Source organism: Anopheles marshallii, chromosome 2 (assembly GCF_943734725.1).
Source record: "Anopheles marshallii chromosome 2, idAnoMarsDA_429_01, whole genome shotgun sequence".
In the NCBI taxonomy this organism is placed as follows: Eukaryota; Metazoa; Arthropoda; class Insecta; order Diptera; family Culicidae; genus Anopheles; species Anopheles marshallii.
Window position 1 is genome coordinate 16,129,809 of NC_071326.1, and position 16,676 is coordinate 16,146,484.

Below are 16,676 nucleotides of genomic sequence, written 5' to 3' on the forward strand. Positions count from 1 at the left end.
AAGACGCATCCAGGAATGAAATGCGCAGTTGAGCGAAGCGTGGAATGAATGAGGAATGAGGAGATAGAAAATTACAAAGTGCATGTTAAAGGTTGTTAATCGGTGAAATGGATTAAGATAACCAGGTCGTTTTCGGATGCCGACAGAGCTTTAAAGCGTAAGAATTACCACATACATACGGGACAAGAACGTAGTCGAATTTTCCCAACTGTTCCCAAAGCAGTTCTTTTTTAAACATCATAAAACTATGGAGTTCCAAGAACAAAAACTTTAGCGCAAGTCACAATAAAAAGCTACGCGATCACGATTAACAACGGAGGCGCTAGGGAGAAACCATACCGTGAATGTGTATAAATATTTAGTAATCCCCAATCGATTCTAATCAGGCTCGAGTTCTTCTTCTCAAGCCGAAAACTACGCACAAGAGAAAGAATTCAAACAGTTCTTAAAGGGTTTGCGGTACAGAATACGATCGAACCAATAAACCAAAACGGTCCCCTGACGGCCATAAATATAAAGCCACGAGCCCCATTTTAGTTTTGATGCTTTTCAAACAGTCGAACCGCCTTGAAAAACAAGACTGAAGAGAAGTTGAAACTTGGGCAGAGAGACGATTGAAGCGAGCTGGAAACAGTTCCCGCATAGAAACAATGCTACCAAACCAGTTCGATTAGCTACGATTTATTTCATTAAAATGGTACGATATCCTGCGGTGTTGTTTTTATAAATTCGTTTCAGCGCCTGTGATAATGAATGTAAATATAACATGACGAAGGTTTCATGAGGATGTGCGTTACACCATGCGTTACAGTGTAACGAACGCACTACAAAGTAAAGCGTTATTGTAAATAACTTTTCACTGAGCAGAAAATATCCGATGTCATTGACTTTAAATGTCGTGTTAAACACGTCCATTGCCCACAAATTGTATATCTTCAATCAATGAAGATCACCGATTTTTACTTGCTACCATGAAATCGCTTCGCTTTGATCGTGGAACATTGAGTCGCATCGTAAAAATCAAAGTGTTGTTTTACTTTACGACTAACCAATCATCTTAAAACTATCAACTAAATGTTGTATGATCAAACAATCTTAGATCAATTCAGCATGCGTGGCAAAGAACTGATTTGCCGACCGAGACTTCCCGTAGCGATACTCCTGGAAGCACTATAAGGTCGTTCACTTTCGAAGAGAGTTCCTAAAAATTTCAGACGGCAAGAAATTCTGGCACACAGCAGCCAAGTGAATCATTAACTTTCAATAAATTTCAAATTTAGCAAATGTTTTATCGCATAAGTTTGATCATGAAACTGTTGGGCCGGCCGAAAGGAAACCGATCCATACGACCGGCATCGTTTATTACCCAAATTATTTCCCATGGTGCACAAAATCGACACTGCACATGCAGTTTCATTGACGCGAGTGAATGCTGTTGCTGTGGGGCAAAAACAGCAGCGACTGAGAACCATCCGAACCAACGTTTGATGGACGTTGATTGTGATGTTTTGCCACGAAAGAAATTTGCTTCCATCAAAAACCACTTATAAGTAACGACGCATCGCCAAAGTTTCGGGGCCCGCTCCGAACGGATGAACACACGACGGGCAAGCAGAGACACCACCAAAGCAGAAAACATGGATACAGCCAGCGAGAAAGTATGTCCATTTAAAGATGCGATCTGCGTTCGAATAAAATAACGATCGCGCGAGCTTACACTGTCTCCCATTCCTATCTATCCTGCAACGCACGCCCCGAACCTTTCAGCCCACGCGCAAAACCGCTCGGTTCTTGATGAAGCCGGCAGTAACTTTAAACCAACGAATATTTCTTTTATTCTCTTCGGGAGTTACCCCCGGCTCAGATTGAGCCATTTGATGTGTGCTTTATTTTATAGAAAAGTCAAATTGAACCAGACGGTTTAGATAGCGCAAAGAAGCGATGCGGAATGTGTTGCGATGGTTTTTATGGTGATTCACACGGTTGTGTCGGCATCGTTTTCAGTAAGTGTTATGTTGACATAAATTTCAAACAATCTTGAATACCGGTAGGGTATGTCGATCGTGCCATTTGAAGGATCGATTTCAATTAATTTATTTGTATTAAGTAACTTCATTGCTTGTATGGCGAACAACCACTTGCATTCAATCATAAGTTTTATGGAATTTAAAAAGAGAAAAGAGGATATGGGAGACAAAATAACATAAGATCTAGACATAAGTAACAACAAACGCTAGCGGAAAATGTTTATGCAGGTTGGAACAAATTTTCATACAACAAAGTGAAAGTAACCTTCATCACTTCGTATAAATTCTGTAGAAATTCTTCACTACACTCAGAACTTAACCAGCATGAGTGCGTAGTTGCGCATCTTAGAAAGCAACTGGAACAGTGCCCATTCGGAATACCCAAACTAGATCTAATTGATAATTCCAACCGTGCATAGCCCAACATTATACAACTTCCACCCCGCTGGAGTACGGCTTGCATGCAGCAGTTGCATCTCTGGAATGTCCCTATCATTGCGATGCGTGTCTGTTGTACATGAATCACTGAAATGTATCTCCATTTCCCTGGTTATCCACCCAGCAGCATCGCGACCATTCGTGAACCTGTGCCCAGCGTTCACGTAGATCTAGATTTTGTTAGATGTCAGATGCTGAACAACTTGTCCCAGGTTCAAGGTTGTGTGCCATCTCCCTCTCTCTCTTTCTTTGCTACACTTTTGCTTCATTTGGAATGGATGGTGTATTTTGGGAAAGATTGATCAGTCAATAATAATCCTTTAGCGGGTAAGAACGGCTCCGGACCGTTTCGTGCGGTACGCGCGTTCTGTGTCCGTGTCATTGACGTCCGATTTCCAACGAGAGATTGACGGAAGTCGTGACCTGCCCTCGGTGCACAAGCACACTTGGCCATCTAAACCATTTGTCAGACGTTTAGTGGGCAGATCGATCAGTGTGCAATATAAACCTGTCGAAGTCTATCGTCAAATCAGTGCCGATCAAAATTGCATTACTGTTGCTTAAGATTATCCACTTTGAACAGAACAGAACAACTTCCTCAAGAATGAACGTAAATATCTTCCTTTTTGTAGTTTTATGCGTCTTATTCGCTAGTGGCTTTAGCTCACATACATTCACAAATGCATTAGTATCACAAGTCACTCGGACCTGTGAAAATAATACAGTAACCATCGCATTCCGTTTTGTGGCCACATTAAAGCATTCCGATTTATCACACCAAGATTTGTGACTCACGAATGCTTTTTAGTTAGTCTTGGTCCGGGAATGAGGCAATCCACCTTTCTCTGCTGGCACGATCGAGTGCAGGTTACGTTGATGCAGATTACGTGCGTTTAACAGTAAGAAAAAATGAATAAAACGAATGATCGCACTACGCAAAGAACCTCGACTGATACTCGTGGAGAGAAGGGTGTAAAACTTGCACTTTTATTGACCAATCTGCAACGATGGTGATACGATTTTATGGGTCCGGTTTCGGACCCGAGCTGGAACTGCCAACTTCCACCCGCGAACATCCGCGAACAAGGTGGTGTTTTTTTTTTTTTTTTTGGTGATGGTTTTGGATTTCATTTCGCACGAAGGTTTATTTTGAGCACACTTCTTCTTTCTCACCAGTAGGACAATATTGCTCGAAAGCGAGGAAAAGTGATCGCGTAGGTTCAGTTATGTGGGAAACTTGATTCTTTTTTGTGAATTTTTGCTGATCGAATCGGCGGTACCGGCACACCGTACATGGATGAGATATGCTGAACGGTTTTTGTCCGACTGCCTTGACCATGACCCTGAATTAAATATGGCACGCTGACGGGAGTGCCGATTTAGAGTTGCGAGCTACTTACAATTTTTACTTCAATTTAGGATATTTTTGCAATTCTTTTTTCTTCTTCTAAAACCTTACTTCATACAAGAGAAATGTTTTTTTTTGAAGCGCAATACTTACATGCTAATGTATCAGATGCAATGGAATTTCGTGCAATAGACATGGCACTATACTAGCTTCAAGCATTTCTTGGTTTTTATAAATCAACTCTGCACAGGCACGATTATGCAAAAAAAGCGTACATCGCTCCGTTGAACATTTTACGAGCCTACGAGCAATTTTGCACGTAGACACCACTGTTTCTAGGTGCGGGTGGAACGGACCGTTGCCCGAAACGGCTTTGAGGAGGAGGCAATTTAATAATACGCAACCGGTTAGTTGTGCGATCCGTGCGACCGCATTGATATGATTTATCATCTGACAGGAAGGAAGGTTACGCGAGTCGGACTAAAGGAAGAGGAGGACTTTCGCGACGGGCAATCCTCTTCTGGGCTGACCTTTCGCCGTTGGTTTCGTGTTTGCGTGGACTGTATGCTGGGCAAGTACTCGTGTTTGCACGCTAGGTTTCCTCTTTCATTGTGACCCGGCAGGAATCCTCGAAATGGGCGACGTGATGGTTTGTTTTACCTGTTTCGTATTAAGACTCCAATGACTCCCAAAGCACCTTTGCATGGTGCTTTTTCTTCAGGAGCAAATTATCCTGTTTGAGAAGTTGGATGGTTAACTACGGGAATGGTAGAAAATAATTTATCATACATTTTATGGTACATTGGCTGCCTCAGCATCTGTCGTTGCATGCACAACGAGTGCAGATAAAAAATAGGTATATGGCCACTTCATATTAACACTCTGGAGATCTCTTTTAGAGGGGGAAAAGATGAGCTATAACTTTAGGTATTGGATCAGTGAGTGTCCACATCACTCCTTCATTGTTTTTATTCGCATAGGAGACAAAAATACCTATAGAGTATTTTACGTTCAAATGCAGATAAGAGGCTTCCACAGCTTTTACTGCCTGGAACAGATGTGTTGAATGGAGGCCGCAAATCTTTGTATATCAAAAAATATAAACCGAGCTTTATGAAGCCTAATGTTATTCTTGATAAAAAAAAAATCAAATCACAGGCTCAGTGGGCTAATAATTTCCTTTTGCAACAATTTATCAACCATCACTTGAATGTGAAGCGTTCCATACAGACACAAACGACAGCTTAAACAGAAACTCCACCGGACAACGGGCGGAAACTAATCAACGCCGAACGATAGTATCGTCGATCATCCGAGTTGTAATTTACGATGTGTTGTTACACCGACACGTTAAAACGATCATCACAACATAATCTCCTTAATGATGAAAATGATGATCACGGACAGGGAGAGCTAATGTGCTCCAGATATTTCATCGCGTCAAGCAGAGTTCGCAGGTTGCGGTTCTGGCTATCAGATGGATTCCAAAAAAAAAATGTATGTCTTGATTGTGGCAGCTAGCATAAATCATCGTCAAGTACTTTTAATATCTTCATATCGCTTCCTTCTCGATCGCCCTTTACTTAAACAGCACTGGGCCTACTAACGCGTGTACAGCTAACCGATCCCGTACACACGCCGGTCACCCACAAACGCACCCAATTGAAAGTGATTGAGAGCGATCAATAAATTGCCCAGTGCGATTTCGATCTCTGCTTGCCGGTCGGATGTTGGCCGCCTGTCGCTGCGGTAGTTTGGCGGCAACCAGAAATGGATTCCATAAATTACATAGTTGATGAAAACAGTTGTCAGCTGTAAAGGGCCTTTAGGAGGTGCCGCGGTTGCGACTATCGTCGACGATAGTAGTACCCGATTTTAGAAGCATTCAGAACAGCATCCTGCTTCTGCACAATATTGGACCGGGTGAGGACGGTGGGTTGATCGGTGGGTGGCGTTCCAGATACTGCAATTAAACTGACCAACGGTGTTTCAACTCCTGTAGATATTGTTCACGACGAGACATTCTGATTTGGTTCAATAACCTTACATCACGTAAAGAACACTCACTTTAAGTATAAGATTTAACCTGCAGCTTTGGTTCCTTTATAAAGATTACAACACTTTACTAGAATGAACCGAACTCCATCAAGGAAATGTTAATCGCTGCGTAAACTATACTCCAAGCCATGCCGATTCCTGTTTGTCTATCTACTTCTTCAATTAGATTAATATGGGAGGTGTTTCCGCGATGGAAAGAATAGGTTTTAATTGAATAGTTTCAAATGTCATCTCCGATAAGGACATGGGTGCCGCCTTATGGTTTCGAACAGCGTGCGCCACATTTCTATGACACAACAAAGGGCCACAGCTGTACGGATCATACCCCAAGGGACCTTCATCACACCATATGAATAGAGTTCCGCGTAAAGAGTGTCAAATGGAGACGCCCCAAGATTCGCGTGATTTCATTGCGATTTCCCTGCTTACTTCCTTCTAATCACCGTAAATCTTTTTCACGATGCATTTGCAAACGACTTTGCGAAAACGTTGCTTCGAGCTGCTCAACCAACCAAGCGATCACCACGATCAACGAATGCTAGCGATAACGATCGTGCACCGTTGCGTTGCAGGGGCGGTTTATTTTCCCAACCTGGCAATTTCCCGGACGCCTGTCGACTCCTCCTACTTTCCGTTTCACTTACTACTTGCAGAAAAATTGCTGTCGCCTTTCTCACAAATTTGAGTAAAAGGGGGACAACAGTGAATAAGAGCCGCTCGGAGCGGTGTATAATCATTTCCCGACTAGGCCCGTAAACGACGGCGGCAATGCATCGAGAGTTTCGCAAATGATGCTTATTTTCTAGTGGCAAGTGAAAAATGAAGGTGTTGATTGAATCATTAGGAGCAAAGAATCATGATTTGATGATTCTGCATCAACTAGTCAATTACTTAGTCTAAATTATTTGAGCACTATCGGTGATAGAGATGCTTTGATTTACCGCAGGTCGTGTATATATGTTCAATGTAATTTAAAACTGATTAAAATAAGATTATCTCATGGTTATCTCAGCACTTTACAATTTATATCTCTATTATTGCATGTTTTGGTCGATCATTTCGTTAACCGCTTTTCTTTTAAGACACAATTAAAACAAAAACAAAACTACGAGTTAATCATAATTTTAATTATCGTTATGTCGACTTCCCACAATCACAGGCTGCAGTAAAGCTTGATGGATTAAAGGGAGTTTCCGGTGCTGTCCATTATAAGTCTGTATTTGCTCACGATTTCAACACCAATAATTATAGCGGAACAAGTTCAGCAGAATAACTTAGGTTTAGTTTAACCATGTTCGACTAAACATTCTAGAAACTCCAGCTGCTACCCAAGATGCTCCTCCTTTGGCATGTAGTGATATAAATGAAGATCACCCACCAAGTACAAAACAAAAAAAAAAGAAGGTAAAAGACCATGATCCCGAAAGCAATTCTGCACATGCCTGAAAACGATAAAGTAAAATCATTAGCAAATGCAGCTTTATGACAGCCAACACAACTCATATCAAACTGCCTGTCTTCGATATGTTCCCAGCGGTAAGACGTAAACGATAGCAAACCATGACCAAAGTCCATCCCGTAAAACCAGCTTGCGCTCTACCGGTAATTAATGGTTGTCGTAGAAAATAAAGTTTTCTATCATTCAATCATAATTGCCCGGCTGCGGAATTATAAATCTGTTCTGTGGAATGTTCGAACAAAACCGGCACCATCAACGCCAGATAGACGCTGGAAGGTAAACATATTTTATAACACACCGCAGTAAAATGGCTTTTGAAGCGATTTCGTCACGTTTTGGTAAAACTTGACAAACCAGCTTGGAGCTGTGCAAATGTCAAGATCCTAGTACGCTCAAGCATATCAGAAAAAAGGCTATTACATACAAAATTACAATGTAATAAATAAATGAATCATTAACCGAATGTAACTTTTTCCTGCCAAAGGTGCACTGGTGTACAATCTGGAAACTACAAACTATTCTGATTCATCCGTGGTGTTCCACGATACGGGAAGTTCCACTTATGATGAAAGCATCGCAATGCGAAATAACACGACAAACAGCAAAAGATATTGATATTCTATTGTACGCTATTGCTTTATGAATTATGAAGACCAACGGAAAAACCCAGCTAATTTCGCACATCCTCCTGCAATTGGCTGCACGTCATGAATATCAAGTTAGTCATTAGCACATGAGGAATTTGTCGTAGGAGAAAAAAATTCTGCTAAAGGGTCTTTTAAATTGACTCAAAATCGACAACTTGCTGATGAAGCAATGGTTATAAAATTTATATATTTAAACGTAAAACCGGTGGAAAACTTCTAATTCACATGGTGAAGAATACTTGTCTTAACCATATGGCAGTGAACATCGATATTATCGAATGCTAGACTCAGAACATTTCCATTTCCAATAACAGTAGCTCTACATTAGGGATTCGTTTTGACAGATGAGAAATCGTGACAATTAGTCAAAAATATCAGCCCACTCTAGCCGTCGAACCGACATCACGTTGTCGCATTGAGAATGCACTTATTTGTACTCCTTTTCGTCCCATTTTTCTTGCAGACATTCGGTGCAACTGAACAAATCTTGAAAACCACACTAGTGTGTGACTCTCTTTGGGGGTGATTGTTGTGATTGCGTTGATCGCAACTATCAGCGATCGCTGACGCGAAGGATCGATCACCGAACACGAGGTGGTTGCAGGTTATTCTTGCCATTGGCGCGTAACCGTAGGGAGCTGTTGCGAAGAGGTCCTCAGCGTAACTGAAGAAAATACGTAGGGGGTACAATACAAAACTGTGAGAAAAGTAACATGATTGATCCTCGGCTGTCAACCGGTTTAATTAGGTGGATTAAGTCGTTTACAAGAGGGTTCAGCATTCAGCCCTAACAAGTGGAGCGAGAAGAAGCGGCCGTGTCGGAAATTTGTCACTCTCGTTCTCGGTTTCCGTTCACGCGTTTGTTGCAATGTCATGTTGCGGAAACAGCAGCTCAAACTCTATCCACCAGCGAGCAACCGGTTGTCCTTTGCTCAACTTCTGCACTGTCGTTTAGGCTTTTTTTCCTGTCTAACGGAGGAACGAGAATGTTTTACTTGTCGAAAGGACGATGATTTTCTATGTAGGGGATGGGATTTTTGCCCAAGGAGATGAATGAATATGCCGTGCCGTTCGAACTGCTAGAGAGAGCATAATTGGTATGAACGGTGCCTCGTAACGTTGTAAACTAATTTCGAAACCCACTGGACAGGTGTTTGCTGCTTAATCGTGAATATTGCAGAAGTAACTGGAACTACTGTTCAACGAGGCAGCATGAAATGAAATTAAGATCCACACCAATGCTTTGGTCCAATTAGAACGGTGTAATGTGACATTAGGCTACTGTACAGCCATCGATAAATGAGTCAATCTTACTGATAAGAATCGAACAACGAAGGAAAAACTGGTACAATGATTTTATCTTGGTCAACAGAGGGATATTCTCCATACGTGGATTCGCAAGTACTGTAACGGAAATATCCTATTACTTAACTGGTGCAGGAATTTCCTATATTGCGCAAAAAGGTAAACTTATCGTTTACTCGTAAATGTGATTTTTATCTCAGCTTATTCTTATTCACTATCTGAGAGATGATATTTTATATGATTCATTTGTGTGTACAGCTCATTTTTGTTGGGCAATGCGAATTCTTCGAGTGCGTTTCAGCCGTTTCAGTTTGCTTCTTTCGACGTCTAATTTACACTTCGTCCATTCAATTAAGGTTCACTGACTGATAAGGAATGCCGCTTACATGGTGTTTGTAGTCGTAATCAAGTATCTTATCGCACGAGCTCTTCTAAACATACATTAGAGAAGAGTGTATGTATGTATTTGAAGGAGATTTTTGAGTTTTTGCAAACAATGGGTACAAAGGTAGCATTAATATTGACAGGAGGAATTAGCGAATTGTGCACTCTTCCTGCGAAACCTGCCCGAGTTCGGATGCGTATATTGACCAAAGCAAGAGATAAGACAATATACGCAGTATAGATAATAGTATAGATAATAGAGATAGATCCTACACCAAAGTGGGCAAACAACAATGTAACATTTAAAAGTATAATTTTGATAGACACTGTATCTCCCGTAATAGAATGTATAAGTGGAAAAATTTCAACTTTATTAGGGACAGTCGTACAATGAGTTACTATTTATTATTTGACGTAATAAAAACTACAACACAATGCGAATGGCACATTGCATAGTTCAATGACCTAAACGTAAGTTGCATTCCTAGCACTTTACATACATAACCCAAACATAATTGACCCTGACCTACATCAACACACTGTAAACAGATGGTTTTAGAACAATCCCAACTGAGCGCTCGTTGTGCTAAAACTTCTCTCTCCGTGCCGCACTCACTTCGGTAGTCACTCACGCGACGCTTATTTCACACACACTACCAACATTCACGGGTCCGCATACAGCTGTGGATCGGGGGCAAAATCTACACCGAATACCAAAAATAGAACGAACGGGAACGAAAATTTTCAACCGGTAGCCGCTGCACATTCCTTTAATTGCACTATTTCCAAACGGGATATTCAAGAAAGAACTCCGGAATTGCACTATTTTGGAACAAATATATTGACACATACGCGACCTTTCCCACGATGATTCAGCGACGGTCGTCACGAGTTGGATAAACTTCACAGCTTTTGCACTACACGTATAGCACAAACTATTTACACTCCATTCACGCACAGCACCGCAGGTGACGATTGTACTCCGGCATTTGACGGACTGATAAGAAACGATTCCGGGGCAGCATTGAACTTGACCACACGACACGGACTTACCTTTCGCAGCTGAAGCGCATAGACCCTGGGACGATTTCGATAGGTCGCGGCAGTGAACGCGAGCAAACCACCACTCACCAAACATATGTACCGAACGGTCGGGTGTTGGTACCATTTGCGGGCACTGGAACTATTACCGAAATTACGCGATAACACCGAGAAAAATGGGTTTGATTTCGAGCAACGCACAATTCTGTTTGTGTACATCGCCATTTTTCTTCCCTTGGTGTGTGTTTTTTTATTGCTTCTATTGCGAAAAGTCAACGAACGATTGTGCGATTTGTTTACATTTTTTCATTGCGGCTGTCAAACGAGTTGGCTGCGTTTATACCTGCGGATCAGCACTTCGCGGAGCAATTCAAATCGAACGGTGGCTGTTTAAGATGATTTATGGACTGTATTTTGTGGTTTCATTCTTTATGTGCAAAACGAAATAATTTAACGTGAAACGAATAAAGATATGTACTTTCAGGTAAACTAAAAAACCAGAAATTTATTTAAACATATTTGATGTGTACCTATCGATAACAACGATAATTTATCTTGAGAATTGGATTGTTTGAAACTACTAAACCCCATTTATGGTGATCCTCAAACACTTCTTCACACTGTACTGAAGGGTTGGTGTTATTATTCAATAGAGGCAAATAAATTATTCACAGATAACCCCATTGCCCGGCCCTCCAACGAAGTGTGATGGCACAGTAGCAGTACCATTATACTTCCGCTACTACTGATTTGCGTTGGGCGAAGCGTTGAAAAATGTTCCAACTGCGTCAAGCGATTACCCAGCTTACAAAGTAACACTCACTACCGGTTACAAAACTAGCTCGTTCCAGATGCCCCAGCTCCGCCAGTGCGTATATAGCAATGAAAAATGATCGCCTATTTGCGTGCGATTGACTTTATCAAAATTCAATAAATTAATTTCTCCCACATTTCTTCCTCGTTGGGATGCTTCTCAATGCATGCCTTGTGTTTTTTTTTGCTACGAACACCGGAATACTTAGTAAAAACTGGAGCACACGCTCTATGCCTCGACACTGCAGGACTAATCCAGTTTAGCTTATCCTTGACTGGATCCAACAGGAGGAAAAACAAACAGAACTGGTACTGTGAGGAACGCTTTCGCAGAAGACCTGATGAGCTGCTATGGATCGGTTTCACGCCATGGTGGCGACGTAATTAGTATTAATTGCTCGACGTTGTATCGGTTTATCATAATCGGAATAGGTAATTAACTATTACTTAGCTTATCGCGATAGGAGCGAGTTTTACAACTCTCGTCATCGAGGTCTGTCACAGAAAGTTGCTCGCTGATGGAATCGAGCCGGCTGCAGGTGTAACGAAAACCGCCGCATAAGGTTCAGTACCGGTTGGGCATGCACCGCGATCTAACGATTTGTCGGTTATCTTTAAAGATGCAAATTCATCGAAGATCTTATAGCGTTGGAATAATAAATGATCTCATGATCTCTGCATCTTCATGACTCTCGGTGCCTGAAGGTAGTGGAATTCGTTGTCCATTGAAGCGAAAGAGTGAAGAGTGCGGACATGGATCATGTTCTATCCGGGAAAAGAAACTGCAGTTCCAATTTATCGAGCCTGGAGAATTTGCTATTTCCCACAGCTTATGATTTATGAGGAACTCCAATGCGATCGGGGATACACTATTGCAAATGTTAGATATCAGTAACACCAATTTCCATGCTGTACGATTATCGAACTTTGCAAACGATACGGGATGAAACGATAAATCTTTCATCGATTTAGAACATCGGGAAACCATACTAACTGCCTTCCCATAGACATACAGCGAATCGAAAGATTTAGACGAAAGAAGATAAAATAGAAACGGAAACACGGACATGATTCCCCCGGTCGTACTAATTGATTGCTAGAAAGATAAATTATTTCTCACCTTGGGGGTATCTTGGGCAAACATTTGTAACATCGTTTCCAGAAATCGGGAACACGGAAAAAAAATCATCGACAAATTGGACGATTTTTTCTCTAGGACACCGTAGATCTCGTGTTCGACAGAGTTGGGTTTATTTTTTGTTGTTACTAAAGACATTAAAGAAAAGGTCATCGAATTCATTTGCTTCGGACAGGAATTCATTTGGGGAATACGGAATCATTCCTTTCCAGGTTTTTGCTTACTACACTATTCAGCATGACACTACTACTTCAAATATACCAGGAATAGATTCCTAGTTGTTGTTGACAATTAATTAAAAATAATCTGAACAACAAACAATTCACTGGCATATCAATTTCTAATCAACGAATGCTGTCTTCACCTAGTGGCGCATAACTAACCGTCATCAATTTATAATCGATTGTTTCCAAAACATGCACGCATACGCATTGGGTTACTTTAATCTCGAAGAACATAAATCAGCGCTAATCTTAAAGGGATCTTTTTTTACGAACAGCAGGGCTATCAGCTTAGATGATGGATCAATTGAAAGCGGCCGCAAACCAACATATGACGATCGAACCATCCACGGGTGTCATGAGACATTGTACTGTCGCGTGTTAGTATTAGTCATTCGAAATGTGTTGTTTTACGTATGATTTATTTTTAACATATCTTTGTAACGGTAAAATGTGTGATATGCAAACCAAACAAACAACATTCGAATGCGAAGTTCCAAATCAAGCCCACTCGACAGTCTAACTAATGATGTCTCCAACCGGCGCTTTTGATTGTGCTCCACCACGTTCGCTGGCTCCCGGGTTGAGCTCTCCCGCTGGTATGTCCGATCTGGACTGTGCCATGTGCTTTTCGCGATACGCTGATAACACCCACAGGCGCACGCGCACTCCGCAACCCTACCGGTACCGTTCCTACATCAAAAACGGTTCCGCCTAGACGGAAGAGCTAGTGTGTATAGGTTAGTTCGTCCGAAGGTAAGCCACCATTCGCCAGTAGGTTACGCGAGCGGTCTCGCAAGTTGCCGAGGCGCGACGACACCGACGACGTCTGCATCGAACGCGTGATAATCAGCAAACGTCATAGTGGCGCAAAATTCTGAGCAAACTCTACTTTTCTTTCCCGTCTCGCGCAATTTTTCCTCTTTTCATCCCCAAGAGTGTGGGTGAGGCGTAGTTTGAAATTGGACAGCAATATTTCCCTTGAAAATAACATTTCATTTGAACTAATTACTTACACCATTCAAGCATGCTTGGAATGGGTAAATGGCCAATCTGCGTTGATACATATGTCCATTTTTTTTTCCTAAGGCGTACTGCTAACAGCCATCTTATTAAGTGGTGAAAATGGCGGAAATGTGGCACGGATGCTGTGTGCTGCGTTGATTGATTGTTTAGCTAGTGTTATTTGTGTTGTAGCGACTAAACACATCCTGTTCTTTCCTTTCTTAGCCACTCTTTGCGCCACCGTTCGTTCCCGTGCGGATCGTTTCGATGCGTTATGGTGAGCAGTGATTTTTTCCCCCCATTTCAAAACCCTTGCGAAAAGAGAGGGTTGCTATTCGGAATTGATTACTCCGGTAGTAGTTCGCGATCTTGGTCTTGGCACCCGCGAACTCCACCGGCGTAAAGGTGTGTTTGTGCGTGATATTCGCACGTATGTGTGCGCCTGTACCGGTTGGTAGCAGTGGTCTACGTGCCAAACGGCAGCTCCGCCATGGATTCCTTACCCCAAGGGTGGCTGTTTCCACGCGTTGCGCAGTGTTTTTTTTTATTTGCGTCGTCAGTCTTATTTTGCTGTTGCGAATCGAAAGCTTGCAGAAACAGGTAGCAAACAAACCGGGGAAAAAAATCTTCCACACACACACGACGCATTGTCAGCGAATTGTAGAAAATGGAAAGATTATGCGAGACGGCATGGGCACACGTGATGATGAACGTAAAGCTATCATCGCCGAACACGTTTTAGACGGTACGCAGAAAATCCCACATGACGTCATGGGTAACGTTTTATCTTCATTTAATTTATAAGCTGTTTTTTTGAAGATTTAAATTTGATTTCAAAGATTCAGCGTTGCGATCGTACCGGTGAAAGCGGATAGTACGATCGCAATGTCCTTTTCAAGGTTCTTCTTTGGAGGGTGAACTGTTAACTTACAAAAATTACAAATTTGCGTTTTTGTTAAAAACAATATTAAAAAAGAAAGTTTAAAATTAGTAAATATAGCTCGACAAAAATTGTACATATTTAATTAATGGCCAAATGACGAATTTTTGAATTGACAAAAAAACCCTCTCGACAAGGACAACGACAAGGATTTGTTTAGGAGGAAAATGTCATGGGAATTATAAGTCTCCGATTATCTCCGATAAATCCGATTAATTTCCTGTTTGGGCGGTATCTTCGTTCTTTGTCAGTATACACATTGTAATTTGCTACTGGTTATTCTCGGGATTATTTAAAGCTTTGAGTAAATATAAAATTAGTATTTTCGATTTCTTCGAACTTCTCCTCTGCGACTGTATAGCAAAGTACTTCCATGATATCTTCAACCTTTTTTGTCATACTGACTGCCACTTAAAGAACGAGAACGTGTTGGCGTGCGAAAATAATCTAACACACTCTTTCCTCTTTCCTTCGCTCAGGGAGGGTCGCATAGGGTGTCCAAACCACGCATATTAGCAAACTGTAAATTGTTCTCAAGGTTCAATACAGGGTCTTCAAAGCGGACCATTAGTCTACTCGCATAATGTTAGCCCGAGCAAACCCAAGTTGCACAAAAACAATTCGAAGATAAATTATCAATCGTTAAGTCATGCCAACTTGCAGAGCTTGGATTCTGAAGCAGCACGATGCATTATCGCAGCGGGAAGATTGAAACAAATTCAATTGAACACACATGACCAGCAAAAACTTGTCGCTATATATTTGTAGGGATTGCTTTAAAGTCATGCATTTGATATTGGTTCGCTACATGTACTGAGTGGAAAAAAATAAACTGTTGACTTACCTGTCCGATGGAAAATCAGCATTAACTTACGGCACAAAACAAAGAACTTAACAAGCTTGTTTTCTACTAGATTTCGTATATTTTGTATAGCATTATCGTACCACTTTAACATTGTGTGTTTGCATATTGTACAATATCAGCGTTGTTTAGACTGTTGGCTTATTATTTAATTTGTTTCTGCTTTTTGCTGCTTCGCTTACATAGACAATTAGTTTTCTTTACATGCCCTTCTGCTTCCAAATGGTTTAACAAGCACAACCACTAAGATTAGCAGTTTTATCATTTTCTTACATTTTCTTCATTTCTTCTCGACTTACGAGTAGCGTTTAGTATTCGTTGATTTTGTTTATGATTTTTGTTTTTGTGTGTTTTCAAATTCTGATCTTTTTTACTTCTACTATTTACAAATACGCAACTTCTTTTCCATTGTTTAAAACATGTTCACACTTTGCATGAGTGTAGTACATTTTACATTACTTTCAATTGGTTTCTGTTGCACATGGAAAAGCGAACTACTTTTAGTTGCTTCTAGAGCAATGTTAATATCTGTCTTTTAAGTCAATTCCAATGCATGGTACTTTACGTTCGTTCAGGTTCGTTCGCAAATGTATCGGTACAGCGTTCTGTGCTGATTAGTGATGTAATAAAAGAACGATCTATGATATTGCCTGAGCGGCTGAATGCATCATTTGTAAGTGAGCTGACATCTGTACGTGGCTTTTGCATTGCGACAAGCAATTAGCCCTTGGTCATGCTTTCCATCCGTGGCTTATCTTTACGCTGCACATTATTCATAAAGAATGAATATTGGGCGATACTAAAAGTAGCCGAAATAATAGAGTTAAATTGAGATTTTTGATAATTATATTCAAGGTTTTGATGTTTCATGACCAGTAAATATGTTAAGCTTGATGGATGTTGACTTCAAGTGCTATTGCTTGCATTACGCCAACGCATCTCACATTCTCTTTCTACAATATTTTATGGCACTCAGTTCTTCGATACTGT

General features: G+C 41.1%; 1 protein-coding gene across 1 annotated transcript in view; it reads right to left on the minus strand.

Moving 5' to 3' along the window:
• Positions 1-10,932, minus strand: part of LOC128714989 (calcium uptake protein 2, mitochondrial) — a 42,231-nt gene extending 31,299 nt beyond the window's left edge. The window contains exon 1 of the mRNA XM_053809874.1: positions 10,720-10,932. Within this exon, the coding sequence (XP_053665849.1) occupies positions 10,720-10,932 (213 nt within the window). The remainder of the gene's footprint in view (positions 1-10,719) is intronic.
• Positions 10,933-16,676: the final 5,744 nt, after the last annotated feature.